This window comes from Myotis yumanensis, unplaced genomic scaffold (assembly GCF_028538775.1).
Source record: "Myotis yumanensis isolate MYYU_CA2020_CCGP unplaced genomic scaffold, mMyoYum1.0.hap1 SCAF_8, whole genome shotgun sequence".
In the NCBI taxonomy this organism is placed as follows: Eukaryota; Metazoa; Chordata; class Mammalia; order Chiroptera; family Vespertilionidae; genus Myotis; species Myotis yumanensis.
Window position 1 is genome coordinate 6,481,735 of NW_027223759.1, and position 17,313 is coordinate 6,499,047.

The 17,313-nt window shown below is 40.8% G+C and overlaps 1 protein-coding gene across 1 annotated transcript in view; it reads right to left on the minus strand.

Moving 5' to 3' along the window:
* PGAP1 (post-GPI attachment to proteins inositol deacylase 1) overlaps positions 1 to 17,313 on the minus strand; it is a 56,561-nt gene that overhangs the window by 5,482 nt on the left and 33,766 nt on the right. Inside the window, exons 20-27 of the mRNA XM_070421746.1 lie at positions 15,735 to 15,828; positions 13,735 to 13,825; positions 12,606 to 12,803; positions 11,551 to 11,686; positions 8,322 to 8,372; positions 7,436 to 7,623; positions 3,716 to 3,820; positions 1,827 to 2,366 (exon numbers count right to left, since the gene is read on the minus strand). Of these exons, the coding sequence (XP_070277847.1) occupies positions 2,228 to 2,366; positions 3,716 to 3,820; positions 7,436 to 7,623; positions 8,322 to 8,372; positions 11,551 to 11,686; positions 12,606 to 12,803; positions 13,735 to 13,825; positions 15,735 to 15,828 (1,002 nt within the window). The 3' untranslated portion in view covers positions 1,827 to 2,227. The remainder of the gene's footprint in view (positions 1 to 1,826; positions 2,367 to 3,715; positions 3,821 to 7,435; positions 7,624 to 8,321; positions 8,373 to 11,550; positions 11,687 to 12,605; positions 12,804 to 13,734; positions 13,826 to 15,734; positions 15,829 to 17,313) is intronic.

The following is a 17,313-nucleotide window of genomic DNA, read 5'->3' on the forward strand; positions in this document are numbered from 1 at the left end:
GATTGAGCATCCATTGTCCCATGGACCATGAGGTTCTGGGTTTGATTCCTGGTCGGGGCACGTGCCTGGGTGGCGGGCTCAATCCCCAGTAGGGTGTGTGTAGGAGGCAGCCAATCAATGGTTCTCTCTCAATATTGATGTTTCCATCTCTCTCTCCCTTCCTCTCTGAAATCAATAAAAATAATTTTTTTTAAAAAAGCTAATGTACTATTCACAAACAAGAAATATAAGCTTGCTGCATTTTATTCATGAGCAGTACTGATTAAACAAGGAGACTCCAGATCACAAAGACCCAGTGGCTATGGCTGTCAACGGAGGATTCACATTCATGAATTTTCTAAAGTTCTTTCTGTATATAAGCCCAACTTCAAGTCCAGAAACAGTTAACTAACACATTTAGTCTGTAACCTGAAGTACAATTACATCCGTGAAAAAGTAAAAGATACCACGGGTATAAAAGTTGTTTATGAGAACATGTATAGCTAAACATAGGCAGATGTGTCCTTATTTAAATATAGACATGGCAGACCCTGGGACAGGTGTACAATCTATGAAACTCTTTCCTTCCGGGTGCTGAACACGCATGCACTCTGTATCTATCCCTTTGGCTACTTCTCTCAGATAAGAGCCGGGCACGTCCGCCATGTCGACTATGAGGCTAACACTTCCCTTTCATGGAATTCGTAAGTGCAAATATGACTGTGGAACACTAGGCATGAAGTTGAGAAAGACAACAATGCAATCGACCAAGCTTATCAGTCTCAGAAAAGACAGCAAGACCCTCGCTAACTGATGCCAAGAGAGCAAGGACCTGAGGAACCACCGAGAAGAGAAGTGGGGGACCCTGTTCAGGCAGGAACATGGGGCTAGCCCTCCACAGGCAGTAGCAGCTGAGAGGTGGAAGGGATCCAGGTGCAATGGCAGATAAACTGGACTCCAGGGCATTCCTGGGCTCTGAGGAGGACGCCAGCTTACGGGTGCAGCAGTGGGATCACTGAGACGTAAGGACTTGAGGGGTTGTAGGTACTGACAGCAGATACCTCTAAAGGAAGGACTCTGTTGGCCAGGCATACCTCCGCCTGAGTTTATGCTTTCTTAAGGCTAAGACACCCAGCTCCATTTCCTCCTTTCTACTCTTCTGGCTAAAAGTGAGCTGAAATCTGAAGTAGAAATATTATTCTCTCATCTGTCAAATAGTAATCACCTTGGCAAATTAACATTCCACCTGTTAAATCTAGTGGCTAAAGCCTCCTATTTATTCAGGTATACTGTTTATACGTACGCTGTTAATGGGGTAACAGTTTGTCTGTTACTCTATTAATATTATAATTTTATGCATCAAATGTGGTACTGCACTTGATCATGCCAATTCCCCCCTCCACAGTAGTCAAAATTGTGCAAACCTAGAGTTTTTTTCTCACCACTGAAAATTAGTTATTTTAACACTCCTTCTTGACCCGAGGCACTTTGGGCAACCATGGTCAATGGTTAAACTGGTAAATAAAGTGGTACAGATGGAACAACGGACCTGCTATCCTGTCCTCATGTTCACTAAGGGTAAAACTAAGATCTGCATTTTGAAAAGTCACAAGAGAATCTCATTACGTTTTGCGTTTGAATTATGTGTCCATCCATCAGTGTTGCATTGGTTTCTAAGAAAACATCCCTCCTTAGAACAAAAAAGTGTATTTTCACCGATGTAAGGAAAAAAGGAAAGATCTATGTTGTTCGCCGTGGCTGCTGAAAACTGACCAAAGATTCTCCGTGGCCACTTCGTTTTTGAGGAACCACACAGCTGTGAATTTCATCCACTTTTTAAGACTTACTTCACAATAGAGTCCTGTAGCAAATACGAAGGATCCCACTTCTCAGAAGAAAGTCTGATGAAACGAGCCGAGTGCACCACCTTTACTGAGTGTGTAGGAGACGATCCCTACCTGCGTGGCCGGTCGGACTAGCTGATGGGCAGACAGGCCCCACAGACCGTGTCCACCTTGTCCTTTTACTAATTAAAAACCAACGACTAGGACACAGACGCCACACCACAAAACAAACCATGCTTCCACGACGCCCTGCAAGCATTACAAAACTAATTTCCTATTTTCAATGTTGTAAAAATAGACGCGTCTTCTCCAAAGGGTCTTGTCCACGCTGACGGATCTGTGCGGTCCCTCTGGCCACCGAGCCCAAAGGCAAAGGTCATACTTGGCGCTCCCCAAGTCCTGCCTCACATAAAGTTGCACAAGGCGTGGAGGGCGAGAGGGATGAAGACAAAGCAGGGGACCCTGTACAAGTGTGTGGACCCGAAAGCAATCACACCGATCGCCAGAGGAAGTGGGAACTGGGAAGTGGTCTTCAACAATTTACTGCGGAGAGAGAGAAACACACATCACATAAAGTGCACTCTGAGCAAACACAAAGTACGCTGCTCATCGATGCAGTTTAGAGAAAGTGTTCTAAGTGACTTTAGGTGAAGCAGTTTTTCATATAGTCAATTCAACTGTCCATAATTTAAAACATGATCAATCCAAGCCCTATTCTGGTTAGAAAAAGAAATATTTCCATAAAATAAGTAACAAGTTTTGTTTCATCTTCTAAGTTTTAACAATAGAAAAATACTAGCTGGACTTCTGTTCAGCGATTCTACCTCTAGAAATCTACTATCCTAACAACAATAATCAATAATATTTACTAAGACTCAGCTACTGAAATATTTAATCCTACTGAAAATAGCAAAAAACCCCATCAAATAAAAAAGGAACCATCCTCAATTCTTAAGAGGAGCATATAAGACAGGACACTAAATATTTTTAAAAGAAAAATACTAATAGTCCCTGACTTATGATGGTTAGGGTTACACACTTTTGTCGATGGTGCAAAAGCAATATGCATTCAACAGAAATTATAATTCGAATTTGGATCTCTTTCTGACTAGCAATAGGTGGTAAAAAACCCTCTTGTGATGCTGGGCAGCAGCAGGGAGCCAAAGTTCCCAGCCCACCACCCATATTCTCTGGTGTCGTATTAAGTGCATTTTCCGCTTACGGTTTTTTTCAATTTGTGCTAAGCTGGCCCATCATGAGTCAGGGAAGCATCTGTACAAGTAGTGTCTGCTCTATCAGGAAAGACCTTTAGCTTGGAAAATAGAGAAACTGAGGATAAGAGGGGTTAAGAAACTTGCCTAAGGATACGGAGCTATTTGATAGCAGAGCCAAGACTAAACCCCAGGCCCGCCTGATTCTAGAATATCTGCCAGAATCAATAGAAAAGGCCCTGAGAGCAAACAACCAGCCAATGAAAAGTCAACTTTTACTACAGAGAGTTTTAAACATACACAAGTAGACTGATGGTACAATGAACCTCCTGTATCCAGTTTCAACAATTATCAAGTCATGGCCGAAGTTACTTTACCTACATTACTATCCACTTCCTTTTCTATATTTTTTGGAAACAAATCTTAGACATCATATCTTTTAAGGGTTAACTTTTTAAAGAAAAAACATTATTATATCCTAATAAGTAAAACCCATAATTAAGAAAACAAATATAATATACTTTCATATAAACTATATTTGTACTTATACCATAATTACTATTATAGTTTTCCCTGTAGAAATAGTCAAAGTATTAGGAAGAGCATGCTTCAGACTTTATAAAAGAAAGGGTGATGAAGTCAGGAATAGATGTGAGAAAAAGAAAGATTAAACAACCATACCTTGATTTTATTGAAACATTATAAGTATTTCCAAGAATGGCCATAGTTGGAATAAGGATAAATGCCAAAGGTTTACATGGATCAGGATTAAGTTTAAAGTAATACCTATATCAAAGAGAAAAATAAATAAAACATAAATCAACAAGGCACACCTTATCATCTCACATGATCAGATTCAATCAACTTCAAAAAATTTCAAAACATTCCAGTAACAATAGAGGCTCAAGAGTGCTCTAAGCAGCTCATGAAATCTTTGATAAATTATTTTTGCTCTAGATCATCTTTATACCCAAGTTTTATATGGAGAATTATGTTCAGAAACTACTACAGGAAATAAAAATATTCACTATGAACGCACTTCCTTTTTATAAGTATATGCCTGAAAGTTCATATAAAAATTTTACAGGAGGAAAAACCAAGATGGCAGCATAGGTAAACACCGGAAATTGCTGCCTCACACAACCACTTCAAAAATACAACTAAAAGACAAAACAGACATCATCCAGAACCACAGGAAGGCTGGCTGAGTGGAAATTCTACAACTAGAAGGAAAGAGAAAAGCACACTGAGACTCAGAGGAGGTGCGAAAGTAAAGTGCAGAGGTACGGAGGTGCACGCGGAAAGGGCTGGCAGCTGAGGACGTAGTTGTTTTTTTCAATCGGGAGGGAGACACAAGCTCCCGAGTGCTCTGAACTCCAGTTCCGGGCGAGTCTCTGGGGACATACGGGGAGAAACTGGACTGTCTGGCATCGGTCGGAACTCGAGGGCGGCTTTCTCTCAGAGGTGCTTGCAGTGATTACCGAGGAACACTGAGACCCGGGGCCTCTTAGGGCAGGGCTGAGGATCATCCATAGCTGCTTGCTCTGCCCTGTTGATCCCCTGAGACCCCGCCCTACCCAAGCTGTGCAGAGAGGCTTCTGTATATGAATGACCTGGCCCTTTGCAATCTGAAAATTACCTAACAAACTACAGCTGAGTCAGAGAGACCCAGAACTTCCCAAAGAAGGCCCAAGGCCCCACAGCAGCTTGCATTGCTTCACAGCTGGGCCTCATCTGGGCACGTCCAAACCCCAAACAAAGAAGAGGAATCTGTAGATCTCTCCATAGCTCCCGCTGGGTAGCCTCAGGCAGAGGCTAAATTAGCACCTCCTTAGAGATCCAAGAGCCAGTATACCCAGTGGTCAGAGTGGGACCATCCAGATTACAACTCCTCAGATCCATAAGGGACACACTCAGGGGGCAGACTCAGTGAGCACCAAAGCCCCACTGAAGCAAGTCTTGCCCCATAAGGGTGTCTCCAGCACAGAAGTTCTCCCACTGCAGACACAGCGGATTCTCACAGCCAATTGGCCTGGAGTTCAATTCCTCCCAGTGATACCTACAACTATCAAGGCTTAACTGGCTTAACTACAACGAGACTGTGCACACAGCCCACAAAGGGGTGCACCAAGAGTGTCCACCTCAGGTAATTGGGGAGGCTGAGCCACTGGGCCCTATAGGACACCTAGCACAGAAACCGCTCTATCAACACAGGGAATCATACAAAATGCAGAGACAAAGAAACAGGTCACAAATGACAGAAATGGAGGAAAGCAAACTACTGGATATAGAGTTCAAAATCACACTTATAAGGTTTTTCAAGAATTTTCTAGAAACCGCTGATAAATGTAGTGAGACCCTCAAGAAATCTAGTGAGACCCTCGAGGTTATGAAAAAGGACCAACTAGAAATTAAGCATACACTGACTGAAATAAAGAATATTATACACACTCCCAACAGCAGACTAGAGGATCGCAAGAATCAAGTCAAAGATTTGAAATATGAAGAAGCAAAAAACACCTATCCGGAAAAACAAAAAGAAAAAAGAATCCAAAAATATGAAGATAGCGTAAGGAGCCTCTGGGACAACTTCAAGCGTACCAACATCCGAATTATGGGGGTGCCAGAAGAAGAGAGAGAGCAAAATATTGAAAACCTATTTGAAGAAATAATGACAGAAAACTTCCCCTACCTGGTGAAAGAAATAGACTTACAAGTCCAGGAAGTGCAGAGAACCCCCAAAAAAGGAATCCAAAGAGGACCACACCAAGACACATCATAATTAAGATGCCAAGAGCAAAAGACAAAGAGAGAATCTTAAAAGCAGCAAGGGAAAGGAAGTCAGTTACCTACAAGGGAGTACCCATACGACTGTCAGCTGATTTCTCAACAGAAACTATGCAGGCCAGAAGGGAGTGGCAAGAAATATTCAAAGTGATGAATACCAAGAACCTACAACCAAGATTACTTTATCCAGCAAAGCTATCATTCAGAATTGAAGGTCAGATAAAGAGCTTCACAGATAAGGAAAAGCTAAAGGAGTTCATCACCACCAAACCAGTATTATACGAAATGCTGAAAGGTATCCTTTAAGAAGAGGAAGAAGAAGAAAAGGGTAAAGATACAAATTATGAACAACAAATATACATCTATCAACAAGTGAATCTAAAAATCAAGTGAATAAATAATCTGATGAACAGAATAAACTGGTGAATATAATAGAATCAGGGGCATAGAAAGGGAGTGGACTGACTATTCTCGAGGGGGAAAGGGATGGGGGGGTGCAAGAAGAGACTGGACAAAAATCGTACACCTACGGATGAGGATGGGGCAGAGGGTGGGGTGGGAACCGGGTGGAGGGGAGCTATGGGGGGAAAAAACAGGAACAACTGTGATAATCTGAATAATAAAGATTTAATTTAAAAAATTAAAAAAAAAATTAAAAAAATTCAAAGAAAAAAATAAATAAAAATTTTATAAAACAAATTACTGAAAATTTATTAAGGCTGCTCTATTAAAAAGGTGAAATAAAGGTTTATATAAAGTAACTGTTCCTTATCTTTTTAAAATTCAAATTCTCATTTCTTGCATTTATTCACAGTGAAATATCTGTAGCCTTTCCGAATCATAAATTTGTGCTCCTTCAATAACTCTCCCCAAACATGTGAATAAAAATCTGATCTTTGACTAAAAGGATGGACAAAGGAAGGAGGTTAACATCTGGTAACCTGTAATTTAATTTATCACACTTACTTTGGTTCTATCAATTAAAAAACAGTATTTCTAGTATTTAGATAAATCTAAAAGTTTTATATAATTTCTGAAAACTATATTGAATAGAGGTTCAATTATTACTTAGATCGGTAGCCTATTTTTTTGAAACAATTTATCAATAACTAAATATTCGAGAAATATCTTAGAGGACATTTCAGATTCTTACTGACCTAGGACACTTATCAAGGTAGCAAAGCAAATGATGGTTTTCATTAGTAAGATAGGTGATCATTAATTCAATTCAATGTTTGGGCCATGTTAGAAAAATACACACTTCTTTCATTATTTCTAAATGTTTTTAAATGGAAGGATTTTTCTTTCCCCCAAATTTAAGAAAACATAAAATTGACCATGAATTGAAAAATACATAGAGTACTAGCATTATGAATACCTTAAAGCAACAAAGTAAAGCATATTTTCACATGCCTAGATCAGAGAAGGTTAAAGGAGACCATTTCCTCTTTTGGGGACAGGTTTTGGGGAGGTTTATTTCCCCAAAGTTTATGTTCTCACGGAAAGGAGGAAATGTGACTGTACTGAACATGAGTTCCAGGGGCTCGACAGCCTCCACTCCTGAGGGTCATTTATGTCTGAACCCATCCATTATGGTTCGTAAGCAGCACATACCGCAGGTTCTTGAACCAGTAGATGAGCGAGGGCACGCAGAGCAGCACCACCCAGGCCAGCAGGGTGGCCACGGTGGTGTGCATTCGCAGGCTGTCCTCGGCCTCGCTCGCGGACAGGCGAGGCAGGTGGGCCGCCGCGTCCTTGTGCTGACTGCACCTCTTGTCACTCCTCCGCGAGTGTTTCGGATTCTGTAAAGCAATCAGGGAAAAACAGCAAGATGTTCGGTAAAATGTAAGCTTACTTTATGTAGAAGCCTATTCAACTACTTAATAGCTAAATAAATAGATGCATCTGTCTGTCACCAAATGGGTACAAAATACTGAAATTACCTCGTTGTAAAGAGGTTATCAGTTATGGAACTTTTATTCCTTTGCTTTGCCGTTTCCACTGTTGAGAATATATTTCCTAAGTAATTACTTAAAATAAAATTTAAAATATAGTTTGTAATAACAAAAATGATAAATACTGATAAATTAAACTTACACAATCCAAGTCTATTTTAATATTCACTAGGGTTCACTTTTTAAAAAAAATATTTTTATTGATTCTAAGAGGAAGGGAGAGGGAGAGAGAGAGAGAAACATCAATGATACGAGAGAATCATTGATTGGCTGCCTTCTGCATGTCCCCCAGTGGGGATTGAGCCCGCAACCTGGGCATGTGCCCTGACCGGGAATCGAACCGTGACCTCCTGATTCATAGGTCAGTGCTCAACCATTGAGCCATACCAGTTGGGCCATTAGGTTCACTTTTCATAAAATTACTTAAATTTATAAGACCATTTAAACAGTGTGAAATCCCAATATTAAAAAAACAACCTAAACTTTAAAAATTTCCCATGTTCTTTCATATTAAAGTGATGTAGAGTTTTGAAAATAAAACTTACCACAGTTTGGCTATTTTTAAAATTTGTTACACTGGCTTGCAGATGAACAATCTAGGAAAAAGAAATGATCATTTAATTTTACTTTTTGTTTATATCAAAACTGAAAAGCACTGTAATCTAAAATTTAAAAAAAAAATCTAAAAGATTAAAAATTCATTTAAACATTTAAAAGTATTCTTTTAGAAAAGATAAATAATAACTATACTTGCTTGCTACCATGGATTAAAAAACAAACAAAATAATACAAACTTCCAGAGTATGCCGGGGCCAGGATATATTGTTACACCTCTTAAATTCAGGGGCCTCTGTTTAAATGCCTTACTGAAGCAACTTAAAGTGTCTTGTGAATAAAACATCTGATTATATTCAGCACAGTATAAAGCGTAACATGTTTTATATATTCCAAATCTTTGAAAATCTGAACTCAGTTATATTTGGTGGTGAAATGTTTATAAGAATCCGATAATGTCTGTAAGTTTAATTTACTAGATTTGCTTAAGTATTTTTAAAAATTCTTTATTGTTGAAAGTATTACATATGTCCCCTTTTCCCCTCATTGTCCTCTCCCATGCTTAAGTATTTGAGAAAGTTTTGCTTACTGGGTTAGTTGTTTAAAATATTCAATTAAAAACTCAAAATATTGGAAATGGCGGCATAGGAAAACACCGGAGATTACTGCCGCAAACAACCACTTCAAAAATACAACTAAAAGACGGAACGGACATCACCCAGAACCACAGGAAGGCTGGCTGAGGAGAGACTCTTCAACTAGAAGGAAAGACAACAGCATACTGAGGCTCAGAGGAGGCGCAGTGTGGAAAATATAAAGGTGCGGCGGTGCGCGTGCAAAGCGGGCTGGTGGCTGAGGGTGCGGTTGTCGTTTTCAATCAGGAGGGAGTCTCAGACTCTGAGCTCCAGATCTGGGCGAGTCTCTAGGGACTCAGACTCAAACGGGAGAAGCAGGATTGTCTGGCATCAGTTGGAACGTGAGGGCAGCTTTCTCTCTGAGGTTTGCAGCGGTTGCTGGGGTTCGAAGAAGCAGAGCCTCTGGGAACGGGACTGAGAGCAGCCATAACTGCTCCCTCCACCCACCCTGTTGATCCCATGCGACCAGCCCCGCCCAAGCCCTGCGCAGAGCCATTTGCCAGATAGCCTCAGGCAAAGGCTAGGTTAGCACCTCTCCAGAGGACAGAAGTTTGCCCAAGGCAGACACAGGTGATTCTCACAGCCAGTTGGCCTGGTGGTCAAATCCCTCTAGTATTAACTACAACAATCAAGGCTCAACTAGAAGAAGACTGTGCACAAAGACCACAAGGGGGTGCACCAAGAAAGCATAAAAAATGCGGAGACAAAAAAACATGACAGAAATGGAGGATATAGAGCTAAAAAATGCAATTTTGAGGGCTTGCAATAATGTGCTAGAAGCTGCCAATAAACTTGATGAGAGCCTCACGAAATCTAATGAGACCCTCGATGTTGTGATAAAGAACCAACTAGAAATTAAGCATACACTGACTGAAATAAAGAATATTATACAGACGCCCAACAGCAGACCAGAGGAGCGCAAGAATCAAGTCAAAGATTTGAAATGCGAAGAAGCAAAAAACACCCAACCGGAAAAGCAAAATGAAAAAAGAATCCGAAAATAAGAAGATAGTGTAAGGAGCCTCTGGGACAGCTTCAAGTGTACAAACATCAGAATTATTGGGGTGCCAGAAGATGAGAGACAGCAAGATATTGAAAACCTATTTGAAGAAATAATGGCAGAAAACTTCCCCCACCTGGTGAAAGAAATGGACTTACAGGTCCAAGAAGCGCAGAGAACCCCAAACAAAAGGAATCCAAAGAGGACCACACCAAGACACATCATAATTAAAATGCCAAGAGCAAAAGACAAAGAGAGAATCTTAAAAGCAGCAAGAGAAAGAGACTCAATTACCTACAAGGGAGTACCCATACGACTGTCAGCTGATTTCTCAACAGAAACTTTACAGGCCAGAAGGGAATGGCAAGAAATATTCAAAGTGATGAATAGCAAGAACCTACAACCAAGATTACTTTATCCAGCAAAGCTATCATTCAGAATTGAAGGTCAGATAAAGAGCTTCACAGATAAGGAAAAGCTAAAGGAGTTCATCACCACCAAACCAGTATTATATGAAATGCTGAAAGGTATCCTTTAAGAAGAGGAAGAAGAAGAAAAAGGTAAAGATACAAATTGTGAACAACAAACATGCATCTATCAACAAGTGAATCTAAGAATCAAGTGAATAAATAATCTGATGTACAGAATGAACTGGTGATTATAATGAATCAGGGACATAGAAAGGGAATGGACTGACTATTCTTGGGGGGGGAAAGGGGAATGGGAGATGCGGGAAGAGACTGGACAAAAATCGTGCACCTATGGATGAGGACAGTGGGTGGGGAGTGAGGGCGGAGGGTGGGGCGGGAACTGGGAGGAGGGGAGTTATGGGGGGGGGAGGGAAGAGGAACAAATGTAACCTGAACAATAAAGATTTAATAAAAAAAACTCAAAATATTATATTTAAAATCAGAATAGTTCTAGTTTTTTTCTGATGAAAATAATTTATAATGTGCATGTATTTGCATGTATTAGTGTTAAAAGCAGATGCAAATGAACCTTTGTTTACAAAAAGAAAAAAAATATTATCTATTCTGGTGTCAACCATCTCTACATAAGATGTGGAGAGTATGCAGTGTATAATTTCCTGCAAAGCTATCAGCTTTCCTGAAAGTGTCTTTTACTTCCCCGGTAGAATTATCAGCAAATTATTTTTATCATTGTCCTCTGATTCTTCAGCAACATATGTAACATTATGCATGATTTCAGCATGACTGAAAGCTCGCTCCTACTGACATAATGTTTTGTTTTGTGTATAACCCCGGTTCAGAGGGAGGTGTGAAATGTTTTGTAGAAGTTAAGGTTACTTGCAAGAGCAGGAAGCAATTTGAAACAGATTGTATCTTTTCCCCTCCCACCCCGCCCCATTTTTTTAACTAACTCAACTCAGATGAATAATTTCAGTTTTATAGTTAACTATATATTTTAAGTAACCAAGATGTTAAAAACCTTTACACTTAAACCTGTTGTACAACATAAAATTACTGCAGTGGCAATTAAAGTTTTTGCTAACAACACATACAGGAAAGTCTACGCCTGCCTGAGACCAAGCCCAGCCACCTGGACGTTATGGATCTGACATACCTTAAACACATAGTAAAGATAAGTAAGAAGTATGGCAAATGCTCCACAAGTCGCCCAACTAATTATGATCAAAACAACCGTCAACAGGGGCAAGTCTGGTGAGAGCATCTTGATGTCTTTAGGAAGCTCAGAGGGCCTGGGAAAACAAGAAAAATCTCCTCAGGTATTTACACAATCACGCACAAGAAGCCAGGACCGTACTCCGCCAGGCTTTCCTGCTTAACATGCAAGTGCCATAAGGTTAATAGTGTAAGCTATTTTTTAATACAGGCAAGGGGTGACACATATTTGATCGTAAATTTTGTAATATACCGTGACAGCTCCTCTTCCATTTAGATTCAGTATGGCCGACATTTGTACTAAGGAAGAGGAAAATGTTGCTAAAGGTAATCAATAATTACAGGCCCTGCGCCAGACGTGTCGGATCTGGAGAGGTGGAGAAACAGCTTTCTATTTCTTAAAGTCTCAAGGTCTCTCACACACGTGATGGGGGAGGAAGGAAGAAGCATCACCCCACACTGCCCTCAGGGGCAGTGAGTCACGTGATGTGTGTGGTGAGAGGAGTGGCGGAGGAAACCAGGTCAGCGGTTTATTAGGAAAGCCTACCTGTAACTTCAAATGATGTCTGTGGGCCTAGAATAAAGCCACAGGCAATGCTATTGGAGCTCGTACACACTTCATCTCATCTGAGCCCAAGTCTAGTGCTGGAGTCTCTTGCCCTCAGGTCTGACCAGAAGTGAGCATAGCAAATGCACTGCCAGAAACACTTCCTCCTTAGAGCAAGTTATAACAGTGAAATTTAAAAATACTTGTGCAATCTGCCTAACGTTTTTTATTAACCCAAGCAATAAGGTAAACATCAAATAACTTGCAAAGATAAAATTATCTTTGACAATGACACCACTTTCAACATGAATCCGCATTTTGCTAGTTATAACATCTTCCTGAGAAAGTACAGTCTAATGAAAGCACGTTAATCTTAAGGCTCCTCATCAGAATACAGCTTTCTTCTTAATCAGGAGCAATGAGGAAGCGTTCACTCGTTCATTCTTTACCTCTTCAAGGCGAGCCACAGTGAGGACAGGAGCCTCACGGCTGTGGACGAGAGCAGGCCACCCCAGTAGGCAGTGCACGTTCCAAACAGAAAGAGAATCAAGGAGACCAGGGGGAAACACATGCTCTGACTGGTCAAGACGATGATGTCTAACTCTGGTAAGAGTAAGACATCCCATATTTCCTTAAACCACTTATACCTGTGGATAAAAGAGGACAGACAAGTAAAAGCAAAAAAATAAAAACCATCACCTGACATTCAAGGATCCAATATGGGCGGTGTGTGACCATTCACTAGAGTCCCCACATTGCCATGATACTGAATTTGTAATTATACTAAAAAACACACGTGAAGTCATTTATCTTCCCAGTGAGTCTACTGATCTCCAAGGATCTGAGCCATGATTCTCAGTGCAGCATTACTGCTCTCTACTGTTCCTTATAATCCTATATAATAAAAGGCTAATATGCAAATTGTCCGCTGGACCGGGAGTTCGGCCAGGGGGCGGGGCCAGCTGGCCAACCTACCACATCCCCTCCCTCCAGCCAGCCCGGCCCGATTGCCCTGATCAGGGTGGGCAGGCCGAACAGGCCAGACCCCACCTGTGCACGAATTTGTGCACCAGGCCTCTAGTGAAATCATAAGTGGTGTATGTGTGTGTTTTTTAATGTTAGAAAGCCAATAGCTAGTTTGAATGACAGAAGAAAAAAGATCTAAGCAATGGTTCTTAAGCAAAAACCAAATTTGTATAAATTAAGAGCAGAATGTTAGGTAGGGTAGAGAGATCTACAATATACTTTGTATGGGAAGTAAGATAAAGCAATCTGGCACCATCTCATCCGTAACCTACAATGATTTACTCATGATCTGGGCTATTCAAAGATCATATTCATCCCTCCACAAATGTTAAAGGCCTGGTGTATTTACAGGCCTTTACTTTTGAAATGATTATACTATTAAAGTAAATGTTGATATACTTACCAGGCCTTTGTCTAAGAGAAAAATCCCGCTTACCAGAACAAGTCAATTGCCACATTTGTATGAAAAGGTATATTCCATCAATGGAGACAAACATAATGCTTTATATACAATACGAAATTAAAATCATTACCACAGGTAACAAGACTTACCCCAACAGAAACTTAATCATAATTACAAAAGGATCCACTTTGTACGGTTTGGCTTCTTTATCCAACATCGTAGCATACTCCAAGCAATGACCTGAGGATTGGAAGACATTACAGGTGGTGAAGAATTCACAGCAGTTACAGGGGGGACACGCTCCCTCCCGCACTGTCGGTGAGAGCACACGCCCTCGGGCAGAGAAGCCAGGTCTGCACACACCCTTCACATTCCCACCCGCAGTGCAGGAACGCCTGTTTCTCCACGCCCTCATTACCACTGCAATCATCTCTCTTTCTCTACGCATAGTCATTCCAGTGAGCACGGCCCACGGTCATTTTTGATAAACATCCTTGGTTCAGAATTACTTCTGTAACTGGCTTGAGACATAATCCCATATGTAAATCCTCTAGATCAGTGGTTCTCAACCTTGGCTGCGCATTAGAATCACCTGGGAATCTTTTTAAAATCCTGATGTCTGGGCCTCATCCTCCGGAAAGTCTGTTTCTTTGTTACTAATGTTGTGGCCCCACCCCATAACAAAGAAACAGAATTTCCGGAGGATGAGGCCCAGACATCAGGATTTTAAAAAGATTCCCAGGTGATTCTAATGTGCAGCCAAGGTTGGGAACCACTGCTCTAAACTAACCAATACGCATCTCTGAGGCCTCTATGAACTCTCTAGGTATAAATTCTGTATGTTTGAGAATCAACTATCAAGTCACTTAAAACTCAGAAGGATGAGACATCTCTTTCAAACTTTCTAAAAATATTTACATTCAAGTATGGTGATGTCATATTCCCCAAATAACCTCTAGACCTGGGCGGAGCAGCGAACGTTGCTGCTCTCTCCCTGGAATGTAACTACACCAGGTTAAAACAAACACTTGGAGGCAGACTGGGAAGTGTAACAAGCTACTGAAAGGGAAAGAGTCGCTGTGGAAGGGCTTGGCGAAATGGGAATAATGGAGATTTTTGACCGCTTTTATGTATTTTGGCCCTGTCCTCTTTTCCTCTCTCTTGCCTCCCTTGATGACTGTCCAAACACAACAAGTTTTGTAAGGACCTTACAAAGGTGAGTCTCCTGGGAATTGTTCTAATGGCTATTCTCTGTGGAGGTCTGTCCTATATGCTATATATGTTCTATATGTGCCTCTCCAGATCCAGCCTCTACTCTACTTTGCTCTGAATTTTGGGAAGCTGACTTTCATGGACTGGCTTCCAAGTAGGTTCAGTGAATGAGAGGCACTGGCAGATAGGAGAAGGGGTGGAAGCAAGGTTAGTGCGTTAGCCTCCCCGCCTGTCCCCTGCTGAGACCCAGCGCACCTGTCCGCAGCCTGCCGCTGCCGTAATGCTGTCCTTTCTAAGCTCGTAATGCTGTCCTTTCTAAGCTCGCTGGTCTGCGCTCGCCCTGGCCCCGGCACCCGCAGTATCAGGTGCTCTGCTCTGTTGCTAATCTGGCACTTGATCATCTTCTGTTACCCTGCACATACTGGTACCTTTGAAACATTACACTCTCAATTATTCCATTCAATGTGCCAGGACCCAATTAATAGTTGATACAGCTCAAACGTTACACTGAGCGCCTGCTATGTGCCTGACACTACGCTGGGTACCAGGAATGGGATGGAGAACAAGATCCCTGCCAATAAGCCTCTACCAAGTGAGAGGTCCTCGGAACAGAGGGAAGACATTTCAGGCACAAGGGTATAAAGTGGAGAAAACAGGGAAGATGTGTCTTGGTATCTTTTAAAACTTAGAGGATCTCAAATCCCTGTAAACGTGGGAGAGGTGAGTTATAAATTATCAAGAAGTTGATCTGTCTTCCTTAGCCACACAAAAGATAAAAAAAAAAGTAGTAATGAAGCGCAGAAGGAGGGAGGAGGGAGAGGGGAGGAGGAGAGAGGGGGGAGGGAGGAGGGAGGGTGAAGGAGGAGAGAGGGGGGAGGGAGGAAGGAGGGGGGAGGAGGAGAGACGGGAGAGGGGGAAAGGAAGATAAGATTCTCACCTGCTGAGAAGAGAGAGTGTAACTGTCCTCCATAAGCAAGAAGGATGCTCGATACAACGTAAGCAGGAAGAGCTCCACCGTGAAACCTAACGACCTAGAAAACAGACAAACCAAGGACAACTTCTAAATCGTCAGGCTAACACAGGCGTCCTTTCACATGAAATAAAACTGCTGTTCTTCACTTTATCTCTCTCATGACATGGCCACAAAGGTGTTCCCAGTAATGGGTATCAGACTCTAAGTAAAATAAACGTTAATAATATAGAGTACGCTAGAAACATGGTATCTGAATTTCTCATCAAAGGCATGATAAGGAAAATATACAACTGAGTCATAAGCACTGCACACTTTTTTATAAGGCACGTTCACTGAACATTTACTATATTTCAGGCGTGGTATTCGGCATCTTGTATGCATTATTTCATGCTCTCCTCCCGCGAACCCTCTGAGGTTGTGCTTATCCCAATGTTAGAGGTGAAACTGAGGCACAGGGAGTGCGAGTAACTTGCACAATTAAAAACATCACACACAAGCAAGTGACTTACTTGTTGCAGGTGCCCTGACCAAGAACTGAACCAACCACCTTTCAGTATACAGACAACACCCAGCCAACTGCGCCACCCTGGCCAGGGCTAGTCTGTCCTTCTCTGATGCACATGTGATTATGCTCGACTATCGAGTACTGAACTGACTAGACTCTTCTTTGTCACTAACCTAAATTATGAGGCACCAGAATGATATGAGAATACAGTATGTTATGTCCTCGGCCCACACCTCCATGCACAGTAACATGCCTTTTGAACATACTAAAAGTACAATAGCATGGATTCCAAGAGATAAATTGTCGTAATAATTGATCCCTTAACATTTTACTTATTACAATTCTCCATGAGGCTATGTTCCAACTTATACTAACATTTAATCTTCTCTTTCTAATGTAGCACAAAATGTTTACACTTAACTTATAATTTTCTAATGTTCACAAATGTAACAATACTTACAATCTAGTTCTCATCAGGTGGTTGTGAGGATCAAGTGAGATATTGCAAATATTAGTAAAAAAGTTTCTAATTTAATTTTGACTTGTAAGTTTTATTATCATTATAGGATTAAATGATTTAAATTAAAAATATTCTGCTATGCCATGATTGCAAAACATGACAAATAAATAAAGTGAAAGTAATAAAAGGCACAATAAAAATGTTAATGAATTTTAAAGTTATATAACTTCTCTGACAAATCAGTATTATCTATTGTACAATTCTGTAAATTATAATGATGTTGAATCATAATATAGCAGTTCCGCTACTTGATAAATTATTTTTGTAACACTATTTACCTATGAATTATAGAAAGACACTCTCCAAATAAATTTAAACTATTTTTCAGCATGTCTATTGAATATAATTTACTTCCCACCTTTTATAAACTGAGCATGTATAAAATTAGAAGTTCTCTGAAAATGTTCATTTAGATGATGGAGTCTACAGATTTTATTAGGCTATGAATTATAACATATGAGCAACATGAAATCTTACTATGACATCCATTTAGCCAAGCACATGAACTTGTTTGGGAA